This window comes from Epinephelus lanceolatus, chromosome 16, assembly GCF_041903045.1.
Source record: "Epinephelus lanceolatus isolate andai-2023 chromosome 16, ASM4190304v1, whole genome shotgun sequence".
In the NCBI taxonomy this organism is placed as follows: domain Eukaryota; kingdom Metazoa; phylum Chordata; class Actinopteri; order Perciformes; family Serranidae; genus Epinephelus; species Epinephelus lanceolatus.
The window spans coordinates 17,883,765-17,900,308 of NC_135749.1; the positions used below are offsets into that span (position 1 = coordinate 17,883,765).

Sequence of the window (16,544 nt, forward strand, 5' to 3'; positions counted from 1 at the left end):
GCCATTAGCAACTGATGCTGGGGTCATTGCATTCATTGCAATGCAACACTCGGTCCGAATGCAATGATTGGTCGGAGTTTTCTTAGAATCATATGAGAATGGTATAATTATGAGTTTTTATCTCTGGAGGAATTCACTTACATTTTAGTGTGCCATCAGCTTATTAATAGAATTTTAACCTAAACAAAGAAAAGCGTAAAATTTCCAGAAAGGTAAGTGTTGCTTTAAGCATCAGCTTATCGGCCTGTCATAGTGGCAGAAATGTTCATTTTGGGCCAATACCCATATTTCATTTTACAGCCTTAATCTGCGATACCGATAGTGTGCTGATGTTGTAATGTATCCCTAAAGAGGACATCAATTGTAACGAACCTGCTTATTGGACTTGTGCGTCTTGTGTGGAGACATTATTGATATATTTGGTCATCCAAGGTAATTGTGTCACTCTTGAGCTCATCCTCTAAAGCTGTGATTGTTACCATTTCTGTGAAGGAACTCATTCCCACCTTTGTCTCAGACATTTCATTATTAGTAAAGATATGAGGTCACAGAGTATCAGTCCATTTAGTGCAAAAATCTTTTATCTTGGGTCCCAAAAGTGGGAGCCTTTTGCGTCTAATAAGACTATTTAGTCTCATTTTATGCACACAATATGCCGCTCCTTGGATTTTCAGTGAAAACCTTAAGCCTATAAGGAGAACAGAGCTTCCCTTTGTGTTTACGTCAGTCGTAGCTGCTGACAATTATCCAGCTTTGCCACTAGCGACCTTTTGGTTTTGCTTCACAAGAGGAAAACAAAAACAAAAAGACATGATATGAGCTGTGATCTTCAAGTAACCACAGCTGGCATGCTAAAGGGGACCAAACTTTTGATTGATACCCTCCATATTGCCTTAGTTAGGCCTTTGTGATGTAAGGGGAAAGACGAGGAAACAAAATACCGCAGGATTAAAGTGGTATTAAACTTTGACAAAACAGCTTGTGACATATCAAAGGGGGAGCTTTTTAAGTGTGGAATTCACTGTCTGTCAGTAATGTGACCTTAGATGCTGCGTGTTCATCTCTAAGTGTAATTACTTCCACAGCTTTTATACTGGTTCTACTCCAGCAAGTCTGGTTAAAGTTTCTCTTCAATCCAATACAAATTGGAAAAGTTTCCCGAACTGTGCAAAGAGATTATGCTAATTTCTGCATAGCCATCATTGATAAAGGTCTTCAAAAGAGTTGGACTGTTAGGCGGTTTGAGATATATCTGAAACTACCACAAAATTGCTCCCTGTAACGCAGCATCATGTGTGATTTATTGAGTGTGACATTAGCGTGTTTCTATGAGAGAATGCTGACTTGATTACTGAGTTGTGGTAAAACGGCCCACATCAAGCACTGAGTTATGATTTGTGTTGAAATTGAGCTGCACAACAAGCTGAAGACCAATCTCAACTGTCAAAAAGCATCATGAACTAATCTACAGACCTATTGTTTTAATTGTCAGTAAATATATTGATTATCTTTTTGATTAAACTATCAATCATTTAGGACAGAAAATGTGACATTAATGAGCCCAAATAATTCTATTTTATGTTATAAAAAGGAAGAAAAGCAGTGTGATCATTTACTTAAAGCTGGAATAGGCAGAAATATAGAAAAGGCAAAGGTCATGGGCATACGTACATGTTTCACACAGTAACTCCAGTTTCTGATACATTGATTTATTTAATTTTCATTTCACTGTAGAAATACGTGCAACGCTTTTCCTTAGCCCCTCCATGCCTACCCTTTCTCTGTCTTTCAAACCAAAAATGAGACAAGCATTAGCTAGTTAGCCATCCCCTGGTCCCCCCGCCTTGTTCCCCGCCACTGTAACTGCTTGACTCAGAGAGCAGGCAACAGCTCAGGAGACAGGCCTCTGGTTAGTGGCCAGTGCTAAACCCTCCAGCTCAGGGTGTCACAGCAGAGAGTTTGCTAATGTGGCACTGGCTGTTTTTGGGATTCTGCAGTCAGTCTTCAGAGCTGTTGCTCATTCTCCTACCGGCGATGTGGGAGACACATAAGCCCCTTTTACACTGCCAGATTTTCCGCCAATGTTGGGCCGTTTTGCTGGCAAGCTGCAAGCTGCAAGCGTTTAGGCATCCGAGGTGCCCAATTTTCCACCTCGTAGGGTAGTCATATTGGCGGAACCTTTTCAGTTTAAAAAGAACAAGACGGCCCTCCGCCACAGGAGGGGTTGTTGAAGACTTGTGGGAGGAGCTATTGATGACGCCGCATCTGCGAGCCACTGGCGGTGGATAAACAGGAAACAGCTGATAGCAGGAATTAGCAAGCAGCTAGGAGCAAGAGGGAAACTCAAACCTGACAAACACTGTAAAGATGAGCAACTGGGGAGACAAGGAATTGTGCGCCCTCCTTGTCCTCGCAAACAAAAAGGCCATTAACCATCAGGTGACGGGGACGGTGAAGAACAGGCCAGCTTATTATTGTTATTAGAGAATCGCCGAAGGACTGACCAGCCGCGGCTTCCCTCCCACGTCACTGTTTATGTCACATGCTATGCTACACGTTTTGTTACTTGCTCACGCCTCCCACTGCCCCGAAAAGGCGCATTCTGTATAAACAAAAGTAGGTAGGTGGCATTTTGCCTCACTTCCCGATTTTGTTTTTATACTGCCAATGCTGAAAAAAGACTGATTGGGCTTTCCTGCAAATTTGCACAATTCCTATCTAAAAAGGAGTGTTGTAATTTAAGGCTCTAGCTAACGTTAGCTGCATAAACAGAAACCTCAAGAGGCAGCTGCGAACCTTTAGCTCCGATTAGCAGAAAGCTAAACTATTAGCAACATTTTCTTTCCATCTCTGAAACACTTTGCTGATATTAACGTGTTTTATTTTTGTTTGTTGTCAAACTCTCTTGTAGACTCTCTGATTCTGATACCTCCATCTTCTTTTTTGGGGATTACTTTGCAATGTAGACAGTTGTTGCAAATGCTGGAATATTAACTGTCTCTGCAGGAGTAGTAACGCCATCTCTCTGAAATAACCTGTGACTGGCTAAAGTCTCCCCTCTGGGCTAGATTTTCTAAAGCCTGAGAACAGAGCCAAGAGGAGGTGCAGAAGTCTAGTGTTCTTTCGGTCCACTTGAATTACAATATGCTCAAAGTTTATTGCCCAATGACGCCAAAATTTTACTGCATACCCCAGCTTTAACTCTGTTTCTTAACACTGTCAAAATATTCAATCAACTGACAATACTAATTATTTTCACATTTGGTTCACTGATGATCAACAAATTGATTAACCAGCCAGCTCTAGGATGAATGAAGACTCACCAATCTGTTTTCGGTACTGATCAACTGGTAAGTTGGTCGCACTGGCATCCTTCCTCCCCATTCTCCTTCCTCAGCCTGACAACAAAACAAGAAGAAGAAAAAAAAAATCTTTAGAGCGAGAACATCACAGCTGGGTCTCAATGTAACACCTGATCATTTAGCTTAATCAAATACGGATATAGCTCCATTCCTGTTACTGTAGCCCGATATAACTTGTGAAATTTGCAGAAAGGATTCAAGTTAATACACAATCATATATAGAGAGGAGTTGTCAGTTTTGATCAGGCAGATGGTTTATCTTTCACATACATCTGCTAGACATAATTAAATTAATTCACACCACCTTCCATGTGTGTTATGTTCACAGTGTGCGCACTTCCTATCCATCTCATTTAGTCTAACACCATTTCCCTTCACACCACGAGCTCTCTTTGATTACCCTGACAGCTCAAAGAGAAGATATAAAAAGCTTGGAGTAATACAAATAGTATTCTTTGGCTCCACATGTAACTATGCGAGTGTGTGACAGAATAAATGTCAGTTTGCGCCAGGGTTGTGCATTAATGTGTATTGATGTGCGATCACCACAGATAACTACGCCTGTATAATAATTTTCTTTACAAAGCGCTAAAATTCTGTGCGTTTCATGCATCCATCCAACATACTTGTTTCTCAGTAAGCACTCTGCTCTAAATTCCAGACAGGTTCCCTCACAACACACTGCATCAATCAATATTGTAGCCTTTTGTTTAAAATAGTGGAAAAAGCAAGTATGAGTCGAGGGGCAGACCTGTGCTGTTCTGATGATACCAAGGTCCCTCAAACCTGGTCTCTCGCGGAAAGATTTGAGCACAATTTGAAAGATATGCCTGATATGTTCTGACAAATAAAACTCAATATCTGTCAAGTCCTGCTAGTATAGTAATAACTGATTATCTTTCTTTTTAAAGCATGTTTAAGTGTGATGGGGAGAGAAGTGTGTAAGCAGGTGTGCACAGGGGAGAACAGAGAGGCGAATAGAAAAGGAAAAAAAAAAAGTATCTATGCGCATCCAAGAAGAACAGGAGTGGTGAAGAGTCTAGCGGTGCAGCAGGGGAATAGAGGAAAGAGACTGAATTAGCATGTTCAAGGAGCGTGGCTGGCTGCCTGTGCTGACTGATGCCTTCTCATGGGAGACTGCTGCTTTGGGAGACCTGAATTTTACCTTACACTAAAAACACTGTTTTCAGCTACATTTCAAACACCGTTAGTGCCAGCAGAGGAGGAGGATGTATGCACAGCTATTGTTCTCCAGTGGGCGGAAGCCAGAGTCAGCAAATTAAAGGACACGAGAGGCGGACAAAAGGAAGAGAGGAAATTGCCCAAATGTAATGTTTACAGTCGGACACAGCGGGCTCGCAGATTTCCAAGCTATGTTGTACTGTGCAGCAACATTCATTCATTCATTTCATGTTTATTTGATAGGGACAGATACATATACATAGAGAATTGCACAGCAATTAACCAATGCAATGTATCACAGCATTTATAGCTACTGCTAATTTCCAATGCCCGTCCCTAGAAGGGCCTTTAAAAAAGAAAACATACAAAACAACATACACAACAACAACAAATACACATATTTACATACAGATACACATCATGCATATTTTATACCTACCCTACCTCCCACCCACCTACCCGCTCCTACACATGACTACATAACTGATTACCTTTAAAAAATTCCTTCAGTTTAATCTTAAAATGTTGACAGTTTTGTTCTGTTTTAAGTTGGATAGGCAATCCATTCCATATATTAGCTCCCTTTATGACAAAGGATGTCTGGCCAAAGGAAGTCTTCCGGTACGGCACTTTACAGTTCCCTGCAGTGGTATTCCTAGTGACCAGTCCCACGGCTTGTAACGGTCGCACCATGTCACTGAGAACCTGAGGAGCCTGGCCATGTAAACACCTGCGTATAAGATTGGCATTTGCAAATGCAATATAGTTGTCAAAGCTGAGCATGTTCAGGTCCCTCAGGACATGACAGTGGTGCGATCTTATCGGCCTTTTGCCTAAAATTTTTATTGCATGATTGTATAGCCTCTCCAGAGGTTTAATCACTGATGGGCTGGCCTGAGACCAGGAAGTGACACAGTAGCTGAGGTATGAAAAGATCATTGAATGCATATGCATGTTTTGGCTGCATCAAATGTCAGACAGTCTCGGATTAGTCTAAATGTGTACAGATTAATTTTAACCGTTCTGCACATTTTTTTAACATGTTTGTCGAATTTCAGGTGAGTGTCCAGCATTAGACCTAAATCTTTTACCTCAGAAACTTGACTGATTGGCTGTCCATTGACCTTAATGTCTAGTTCAGTTGATGTGGGCCATCTTCCAGAAGAAAAGGAAATGGATACCGTTTTTTTTTCATCACAATGTTATATCCAAACTGCTAAGAGCAACACATTTGAAGCCTCTGTTTTTGCTTGTGATCATTCCACTTAGAAATTTCTACAGATGTGTTACAGTACATTTGCAGCAGTGGGTACAACAGTAAACAGTGGCGTACTGACTCATGAGAAAATATCTAAGCAGACTGACTGTCCATTTTGCAACTAATATGCATCGACAACAAGGCTGATATTACCTTCTAGTCATTAACAGTGTTGTGGCACCAAAAAGTGTAATAATTTCCTGAAGTTGTAATAATTATGGAAAATGTAATAAAACATTGACCACTAATATAATAAAATGTCCTGACTGATATTGTAATATCATTTTTATTGATCAGGTGATTCTTTTTTCCATTATTGGGAATTTATTATATTTTCAGATGGGTCATTTTAGTCTGTGCGCACACATGTTTGACAGTTCTCAAAGCAAAGTGATGCTAACTTTGCCTTCCCAGGAAATAAATCATCAGGGGTATAAAAAGTACACAGAAAGTATACTTAAGTTAAAGCAGTGGTTCGACAACTTTTTAGGTCAGGCCTCCCTTTAAAACTAGAAAATCTGTGACTGGATCCTTCCTGTCGTAATCCGTGTAGGTGCTACTGAGCTGAAGTCAAAAGGTTTCTATTTCTATGACATTTTTCATTAATTTCATATTCAATTTGAAATCCCATTTTGAATGCAGAAATTTCATGAGATCAAACAAGGCAAAGGCAAAGACTGTTTTGCATTCAGCGCTCACTTGTGTAATACCCTTCTCTGCAGCTTTTGTCATCTTCTGATGGTGTCTAATACAAGATCCTCTCTGGTCTAATGCACAATCATTGCACAATGACCAATCAACATGAGTATGGGCAGGTTTATTTACCATTGATGGGGATTTTAGTTATATCCATCTTTGCCTGATAACAACGTACCACTTGCCATCTGCGAGTTTACAATTTAAACATATGAAATGTGTCAAACAGTGTCAAATGTGTGTGTTTTCAGAATGTTAAAATGACACTCGCTGAATCCCTTATTAGCCTGTCTGACTGACATTAAGCTTTGGATGAGCAAAAGCCACCTTAATTTGAACGATAAGAAAACTGAGGTTATTGTGTTTGGACATGCAGAATGTTCTACTTACTTTTTTGATAATTTGAACACCCCTACCAAAAATATCAGTGGGTCGATCAAAAGCCTTGGTGTGACTCTGGACACTGATCTAAATCTTCAAAAACAAATTGGCTCGGTTGTGAAAGGTTCTTTTCACCAGCTTCGATTGCTAGCTAAAGTTAAGCCCTATTTATCTTCCAAGGATTTGGAGAGGGTCATTCATGTCTTCATATCATCAAGACTTGATTACTGTAATTCTCTTTATGTTGGTTTAGATCAGTGCTCCCTTCGTCGCCTGCAGCTAGTCCAAAATACAGCGGCTCGCCTCCTGACTGGCACCAAGAAGCAGGACCATATTACACCTGTTCTGATGTCCATACACTGGCTTCCTGTTCATTTTAGAATACATTTTAAAATGTTGTTGTTTGTTTTTAAAATCTTACATGGAATGGCCCCTCAGTATCTGTTAAAAGCTCACAATCCAGTCAGAGCCCTTAGGTCTTCAGGTGTTCCGCTGCTTGAAGTGCCCAGATCAAGGCTTAAAACCAAGGGCGACCAAGCATTTTCAGTGGCTGCTCCCAAGCTCTGGAATAGCCTGCCGTTGCATGTTAGACATGCAGAATCCCTGGAAAGGTTTAAATCATCTCTAAAAACTCACCTTTTCTCGTTGGCTTTTGAACCTGCTGTGAGCCAGACTTGACTTTGTGTGATATACGTATGCTCTGTCTCAGGTTTTTCTATGTGTAATTGATGTTGTTGTTTTTGGTATTTTGTATCTGTTTTTATATTTTTGGTATTTATCATTCTATTTGTGTAGTATTGTAATTTTCACAATGTTCTTGTAAAGCACTTTGGTGACTTCCGTCTTTTTAAATGTGCTATAGAAATAAATGTGACCTTGACTAACAGTATTACAAATTATATATACTTACACACTCAAAGAAGAACTCAAAGTCATAACTTTACTTAGATTACATTACATGGGGGATGTTACATTTCCAAGCACTATTACATTTTCAGGTGCAACATAGTGAACAGTGTTTATCATAACCTGAATTTAGTGGAAACCTAAACTATGCCTGGTAGGCAAGTCTAGCATTTTTTTTAATATGGCTTTTAGAGATAAGTTGTTTCCCTGAGTCTGAGGGTCTGCTTTCTATCTCTGGTACTGTAAAACTTATTTACATCACAACATCGTAGCCCCTGAACAAGTTGCATTGTGCCATACAGGTAAATTAAAGGCGTAATTTTCCCTCTCACCACAAAGTTTAAAGGTAAAGTGTTACAAAGTGTGGGATTTGGTGGCGTTTCGAGGTGAATTGCAGATTGCAACCAGCTAAAACTTCTCCCGGCTATAATTCCATCAGTGTTTATTATTCAGGAGGTTTCTAACAGAAGCCAAATTATCCGCAGAGGTCTCCTTTCCAAAACACACAAAACAGGTGATTTATACTGGTAGAAACACTGCTGTGATGCTGTTTGGCATGTTGGTGCAGGCGGTTAGTCCACCACCTGCTAATGTGTGCTCACTATTTTTCTCTGATAACTTAAAGGTGCTGTATGTAAGAATGTGGCCAAAACGGTTACTGCACTCAAATTCAAAATACTGCCGTGAGTCGTGTCCGCCCCCCCTCCCCTACAGATTCGAGGTTGCTGGACAGCGGCACGCTGGAGACTGATTTGTTTGCCCACGGGCGGCTGCCGTGGCAGGGCCACGTAGCCGTGTCCTTGATCTTCGGTTTTCCAGCGGACCGTTCGAGCAAGTCCGGCTTCTCTGCTGCTAACACTGCTGCTGGGATACAGCTGAGGAGACTGCTAATGCTATGTACTGGGACACTGCTAATGCTGCTTGCCGTGCTGCTGTAGCTCAGTCGTAACTGTAACTGATGCTGAGACTCTACTGACTGTGTGACTGGTAGACGGCGGTGGGTGGCGCAACAGGCCAAAACACAAATTCAAAACATAAATATGATTTGCGGACCGTAAAAAAATGTTTTAAATGCGAATATTCTGGCTGTAATATTGTCGGTGAGATCAGTATGTTATATGAACATTATTCCTTAGTCTCTGTGACATATTAGGAGGATTTTACGACTATTTGCTTTAGATTTATTACATATAGCTCCTTTAAGATGCAGACTTTTAGGAGGTTTTTAGCAGGTGTCGAATCATCAGCAGAGGTCTCTTCCTCTCTAAAACAAACAGACCTGATGATTTAAACCAGTAAAAACACTAAATAAAGCAGTTTCAGGTGAAAAATCTGACACAAGTTCGATGCCATACATTGCAGATGGGCTTCTTACTATGGTGGTCACGAAAAATACAAAAACGTGTAATATAAATGGCCCTATCTGGGGCCAGTTTTTGGGTTGTCCATTCTGGGCCACTGTAGTAACATGGCAGTGCAACATAGCGACATTCATAAACGAGAACCCACTCTCGATGTAGCTATAATCAGCTCATTATAAGGTAATGAAAACACAAAAAATGTTATTTGCAGGTGATTACACACTACAGAAAACATAATTTTAATATTATATTCTAAGTCCGCCAATATATCCACATATATGTAACACACTGGAACTTTAAATTTATAAAATACTGCAAGTATCTTAACACCCACACGCAGACTAAATTAAAAGAATATAAATGAAGTGAATTCAGACGGGATGGTGACAAACAAGAGCATGACCATGGAGTATTGCTGGATGAAATTGCACTCAGTTGCCAGTTTATTACATACACCTTTGTATAAGTAATGAAGAAGTGTAATAAACCCTCATGAAGGTTAAAATGTTCAGTTTTGTAGAAACTATTTTGGAGAGGTGTTGAGGGATGAACAAAATTTTTGTGACACTTCTTCATATAAAAATAAAAAAAAAGTACATGCTAACTTTTATTATGGTGGTATTTATTATAGGTCAGATGTATTTACCTGCATTAGTTATAGCTGGGTGGACCTGATAAAATGTGAACTGAGTATAAGGAGACACATGGAACTCTTAGAGCACAGCTTGGTGTTTTAAGGTATTGCAGCTCTGGAATTAAGAGGTGTGTCTTTCTATCTGTCAGTAGTGTGAAATATTACCGTCACACTTTGATATTAACGGGCTATAAAGTTTCTAAAAGCCAACAATGCACACATTTGCATTTTATTTGCCTCTGCAGTCCAGAACACGGAGAGGAAACTCTTGGTGCATGCAGGACTCTCTGCAGAACATATATATATATTTGTTTCTGAGTAAATTAACTCTACAAAACGTCAAACATAAAATGGAGATGTAACTGGCAACAGAAAGCTCTCATTCATTGCATTGACAGAGATACTTACAGTGCTCGTGTTTCTCGGGAGAATATGTCGCTCAGCAGAGGTGCGTCTGCATCACAGGTCGTCTGGCTGCTGTCTGTGAACCTGAGGACACGCGGGACGACAGAAGTCACAGTTTTATTGTACTTTGATCCAAATTTCTCCAGAATGCCAACACACCACTTCTCCTGAGTCAAGTTCCTGGTTTACACGTCAACACCGACGACAGACAGCCATTTTGTCCAATCAGAGACGGGTGTTTGTGCTGTTGACCAATAGCGTGAGTGCGGGGCGGGGCGTCCAGACAAAAACACTGGTGGAGCATGTGACGAGTTGATAGTCACACACTCCCATTAATTCAAGATAACAAAGCTCCTAGTGTATTGCATATAATATATATATATATATATATATATATATATATATATATATATATATATATATATATATATATATTTATTTATTTATTTATTAAACAGTTGTATAAATATGCATAATTGTGAAACTAGGGTGTAGCCTGCCTATGTAAAGCACAAAAGATCAGTGGTGAAAAATGAATTTACTCACATACTATAGCCTACAACTCTGAGATACCCTAATTGTTGCTCCTTACAACACTGATCAGACAGCCTACTTTGCAGATCAGTATTTTCAACACAAAACATATGATCAGTTAATAAGATATGATTTATTATTATAAATAACAGTAGCAAATGCATAATTAGCTCAATCTAAAGCGACCACAACATTAAAGCACCGTTTGTGTATGAATTCATGAATATTAACAATATAATGATAATATAACACTGACTGCTCTGCATAATGAGTACTCAAGACCATCTAAACCGAATCAAAGTAGTGACCAAGACCAACACCAAGACTTTGAGGGGCTGTAACCAAGTCAGGACCAAAGCAGGGCAAGACCGAGTCATGACCAACAGAGGACCAGAGTGCATGATACGCTTAATGATAAAATGTAGAACATGCAAACCACATTGCCATAAAAACACTCACATATACATATAAATATATGTGTGTATGTATCTGTGTACCAGGAGGAATGTCATGGTAAAGTATTCAAAAGGCATTGCGGAATTGAATTTTATGTGGGGATCTTCCTTTATTTTCTTATGAGCACACAAATACAAACAGAAACTAAGGAGCTGAAATCAACTTCACCATCTTTATTCAACACCCCTTTTTTGCTCTGGTGATTTAGTGATATCCCTTCAGTTGTGCTCTTGATTAGTCTTGAAAAAAAATCCAGAAGTACGAGAGGAGGCCCAGACTGGTTTTGAGTGGTCTTGAGACTAAGGACGCATTCACACTGGCCCTATTTGGTCCGCTTTAAACGAACCCTGGTCCACTTCCATGGATAGTTCGGTTTGTTTGGAGTGGTGTGAACGCTCATTTGAACTCTGGTGTGGACCAAACGAGCGAACCCTGGTCCGCTTGAAAATTGGGGCTCTCGGTTCACTTGCAAGTGAACCCTGGTGCAGTTTGCTTACAGTGGGAAATGCAAACGGACTATCCAGCGAACCAAAGAGAGGAAGTGACGTAGAGCGCAGTCCATTTTTGGTAGAAAAAAAACAAAGCCAACAGCGCAAACTGGGAGAAGCAAAAGGAAAAAGTTGGAAAATGTCTCGTGGGCAGACGTGGAGTAGTGAGGAGGTGCAGACGCTTATTGATATATGTATTATTGGTATAGTCAGAGGACTATATAGTCAGAGGACTATATATCTCAGTTGCTTGTGGCTACCCACAATGGATTTCCGTTCTCGGACCTGGCCAACCAATGAGCCATTTCTTATTCTTTGTCATGCTTTTTTTGGTCAGTGGTCGTTTTGGGCAATACCACCCCAAACGAGCAGCTGTTGTAACTGTGTGATGTTGTCCAGGCAGAGTGGTCCGCTTTAAAAAGTGCAGTGTGAAAATGAACCGAACCAAATGAAGGTGTGAAATATTTCGGCATTCCTCGCCCAATCAAACCGAGTCCCCCGGACTATCTTGGTGTGAATGCGCCCTCTACCCAAGATCTTGAGTACTACAACACTGCTTAATGTACATCATGTCACAAATGCTTGTATTCATACATAATTTTGAATGCAGGACTTTTACTTATAATTTAGTTATTTTCATAGTGTGCTATTGCTACTTTTTTAAGTAAAAGATTTGAATATTTTTTCCTCCACTGTAAAGCATCATCACGAAAGACCTTGTGCATGCCTCAATGTTTGATGCTAGGATGCCTGCACTTTGCATCTTTCAAAAACTGAAACGTTATTATTCCTAGTGACAAAAACATGTCTTCTGTTATATAAAAAGTCATATTAGTTTGACATGTTGGCCTTAAGTCATCCTTGCCCTGTCAGATTACAACAAATGGCGTACTTATCCTTGTTGAAAACAGTAGCATTATGCTGTGACAATTAAAGAAAGCAACAGCCGACCTCATCAAAGACGAGGCAATCTCACTCCACAATGTTCGTTCCTCTTTCATCAGTCTTTTTACATTTTTTCTTTGTTTACTGTGCAGAATTTTATTTCCCCCCTAATTGCATCCAGCCTCATTGCTGCCTGGGGCATTGTGCAGATTATGTGTAGACTTGCCATCGCTTGTAACTTATTGAAGTTTAAAATGATTTTCAGCTCTCCCATGGGCATGCCTTTTGCATGTGGCACAGCAGTAACTAATAGATGTAATCTGCCTATAATGTCCCTGCATTATGCTGTACTATATAATAAGCTGCCACTGATGGCGAGTACCTCAACACAGTTCCTGAGTGGAAGTATCTGAACGACATTGATCAGTAATGATATTTTCATAGAGAAATATTGCTCAGAAAACAGGAAGATGTGCTGCATATTCACATGAAAGGCTTTCATGAGTGTGACACTGAAATTACGTGAAAGTAGTACACTGAAGGCCTGTATGGTACCTTAACTTTTATGTACTATAATTTTATTCCATATATACGCATACGATTTACATATGTGTGAGCCTAAAAGCTGCTGTAACAGTTAAGTTGGAACTGTTAACAAATAGCCTCAATACGAAGCCTGAAACTGTTATCTTAATATGGCCATCAAAACCAGCATGAGTGTAGTTAATGCAGAACTCAAATGTTCGCTTGTTATACTAAATGTGTGTGATTAATTTCTCCTGTTGAGTGAAACAAACCAACGTGCTGTGCCTGTCACAGTGATAGATATGGAAAGCATTAGCATCAACTGCTAGTGTGAATGAAAACTAGGCAGGATGGATTTGCCCGATGAACAGTTGTAGTGTGTGGACTGTGCACATCACTGTAATGTATAGATAACGTTTTAGAGGAGATGAGAGGGTTTCCCTCAGGGGTGTGACGAGAAAAATTTCACCAGCGATTGAGTACCCGTTGTTGAATTAAATAGAATTTCAGTTGCACAAATGGCTGCTGTTTTAAGTGACCACAGTGACAATATTAAATAGAGTTAAGCCTCGGAAGTTCTCCTAACATGATCATCTAGCTTTTGAGATCTATTTGGGTGTGTGCCTATCTTTGTGTGTTTCTCTCATTTCTTTTCTGTCTCTTCCTCACCGTCTCTCTCTCTTTGAACATCACTCTTTTTACACTCAGTCACACTCCCTCTATTGCTCTCCCTCTCTCCATCACTCCTTCTCTCAGGCAGTTAGACGGCCTTTAATTGCCAGACATTAAAAAGAATGCTAGAGAAGAAGAATCCCCTGGGGCCATTGGCAGGCTAAATGGCAGCTCTGCTGCCATCGCCTCCTCCTACATGCAGCAATGAAGACGTGTCAACATAATCTTGGGCAATTTGCAGTCATCATCAGGGGGACTGATTAATTTTCTGACTGAGTGTCAGTTGTAAACAGCAAGATTGTCTTTCTGCATTTTCATGTCTTACTTTAAAGGCAACCTATTATGCTCATTATAGTGTTCTACTTGTATTTTCAGTTTCTGTTAGAATATGTTTACATGCTTTAATTTTCAAAACACTATTTTTCTCACACTGTCTGTGCTGGAACATCTGTATTCACCCTCTGTCTGAGACACTACATTTTGGCACCTGTCTCTTTAAGTCCTCCTCCTGAAAAAGCCCAGTCTGCTCCAACTGGTAGGTGTTTTTTGGGAACTCCGTATCACTAGCACTTTATACACAGAAATCACACTCTAGGGCCGCTAAAAAGTCCCTTCTTTATACCTCCTTTGCATTTTTACACAGAACTAAACAATGGTGGCATCATTCCACTCTAATGTGTAATCATACATTACATCCCGCAATCAAAAGAGGCAAATCATTTACCTTTTCTGTTATATCTGCTCGGAGGGTGAGGAGCATTTTTTTCCCAATTAGCGGACATTTACTGCCGCCGTTCTTCTTCTCTGAGTTAGGAACTAATTGCTAACAGCTGCATTTTAAATCTCCCATGCTGTGGTCGCCAACATGTTATGGTAAATGGTAAGCTTGTATAATGCCTTTCTAGTCTTCAGAAAGGTCTTTGGTCACACACACACACATTCATACACCGGTGGCTGAGGCTACCATTCATGGCACCACCTGCTACTCAGTTTTTAACACACTCACACACCAATGGAACAGCTATCGGGAGCAATTTGGCGTTCAGTATCCTGGTCAAGGATACTTCGAAACACAGACTGGAGGAGTAAAGGATGGAACCACCGATCTTCTGATTAGTGGACAACCCGATGTACATTCTGAGCCACTGCCGCCCAAGGTGTCACACTGGCTTTATGTTCTACAGAGACCTTCTTTGGGGCTGTTACTACCTCAGTTCCCGGCTCAGAGGCGAGACAACTCTGTCCCCCTGATCGTACCTTATATAAGGAACAGCACGATGGCATAACAGCTTGATATTATCGCCTTGAACAAGCAGTGTAAAAGTGGCCACCGTGTCTCTGCACTCATCGCAGCTGGGAAATGACTGTGAAAAACCACTAATAATAGCTTCTAAACCAAAGTCTTTACAAGCGGACATGTTCCAGCAGGAAAACTGTGACAAAATTCACCTGCAACCAATATTACATGTTTCCCTGACGTTAGCATGTCGCTACATGTAGCAGTGTATGTAATGTGAATACTTGCAGTAACATGCCTGGAGATGACCAGTAAGGGAATTCCATCATGAGCTGATGTCTTAAAAGTAGAAAAAAAAAAACTTAAAGTATTCAGAATGGTCTGAAGTCTGAGGTTTTTGGAATAGCATACGTTTACCTCATATGTATTCAGAGACAATTCAACAAGTCATGTAATTGCCCTGCGTTGCTCTCACATTTTGAAAATGAAGCCCATTTATTGTGCAACATTTGATGCCTTTTTTAGATCGATTGGTTTATCTGAATTGCAGAGGAAGTTATTTTGAGAATTAAGTCATACATTTCTGACAGTGCCAAAACTGTGATGTAGACTGTCATTGGATGCCGAAGCTCTAAAATGGCCGAAGGTGGACATGTCTCACAGTGCATCTAGGACCACATTGGACAGCCCAGCGATCCAAATTGCTCACTTTAGACCAACGTGAATCTTAAAGTCTGATGTAATAGTTAGAGCTTTCATAATAAAAATGAAATAGCTTTCACTAAAACAATGTTTTACAAATCACTGTCCTATGACACAAGCTCAGACAGAAATACACACAAATACACTTTATCCTCTAAAATTTGACACATGAATTCTTAGAGACCGAAGTTGAGTGTTCACTTTTTATTTCCTTCCTCAGTCATATTATTGGTTTGGAGGAGAAGACACAATTCTTTCTCCTGTTTAATATTCTTATCTCGGCTTTCCCGCTATGCCTGCAGTGTGCGGCGAATTCTCTCCCCCTCTCTATCTCCCAGCCCCAGAGTTCCCTCTCATTGACGGGGAAACTGTATCAGCACAGATACAGAGTGAAATGAATTTGGGGTTTATGAAACGCAAGGCCTCATATAAGAAAAAAAAAAAAAAAGAAGTCCCACAGACCTAGAGAGATAAGTTATCGTACAATGGATTTAGTCCCGTTTCGCTCCAGTCATTATCCTGTATCGGAGCACAGCGACTCTGATGGCTGGGAGTTATCCTCCAGTGTGTGGGGGGGGCTTGGATGTGTCAGGACTATCACGGCAGACGTCCCTTTGTGATCTGCAGCAGTTGGCAAAGACTTGAAAAGAATGCTATGCAGTGAAGTCCCAGGTAGGAAACAAAGCTGAGCATAAAACACAAAACAGAAAATCCATACTTTACTCAGCTTGTCTTCATCTGTTTTTGCCAAAAGTATATTACAGGAGAAAATATATGCAGATTTCTTTGCCTAGGACATGCAGCTTTAGATTCAGTCTTTTCGTACAATATTACATATGAAGCCATCAAGAGTACATTTA

General features: G+C 40.3%; 1 protein-coding gene across 1 annotated transcript in view; it reads right to left on the minus strand.

Moving 5' to 3' along the window:
- triqk (triple QxxK/R motif containing) overlaps nt 1-10,385 on the minus strand; it is a 33,567-nt gene extending 23,182 nt beyond the window's left edge. The window contains exons 1-2 of the mRNA XM_033636351.2: nt 10,189-10,385; nt 3,324-3,398 (exon numbers count right to left, since the gene is read on the minus strand). Coding sequence (XP_033492242.1) covers nt 3,324-3,384 — 61 coding nt within the window. The 5' untranslated portion in view covers nt 3,385-3,398; nt 10,189-10,385. The remainder of the gene's footprint in view (nt 1-3,323; nt 3,399-10,188) is intronic.
- Nucleotides 10,386-16,544: the final 6,159 nt, after the last annotated feature.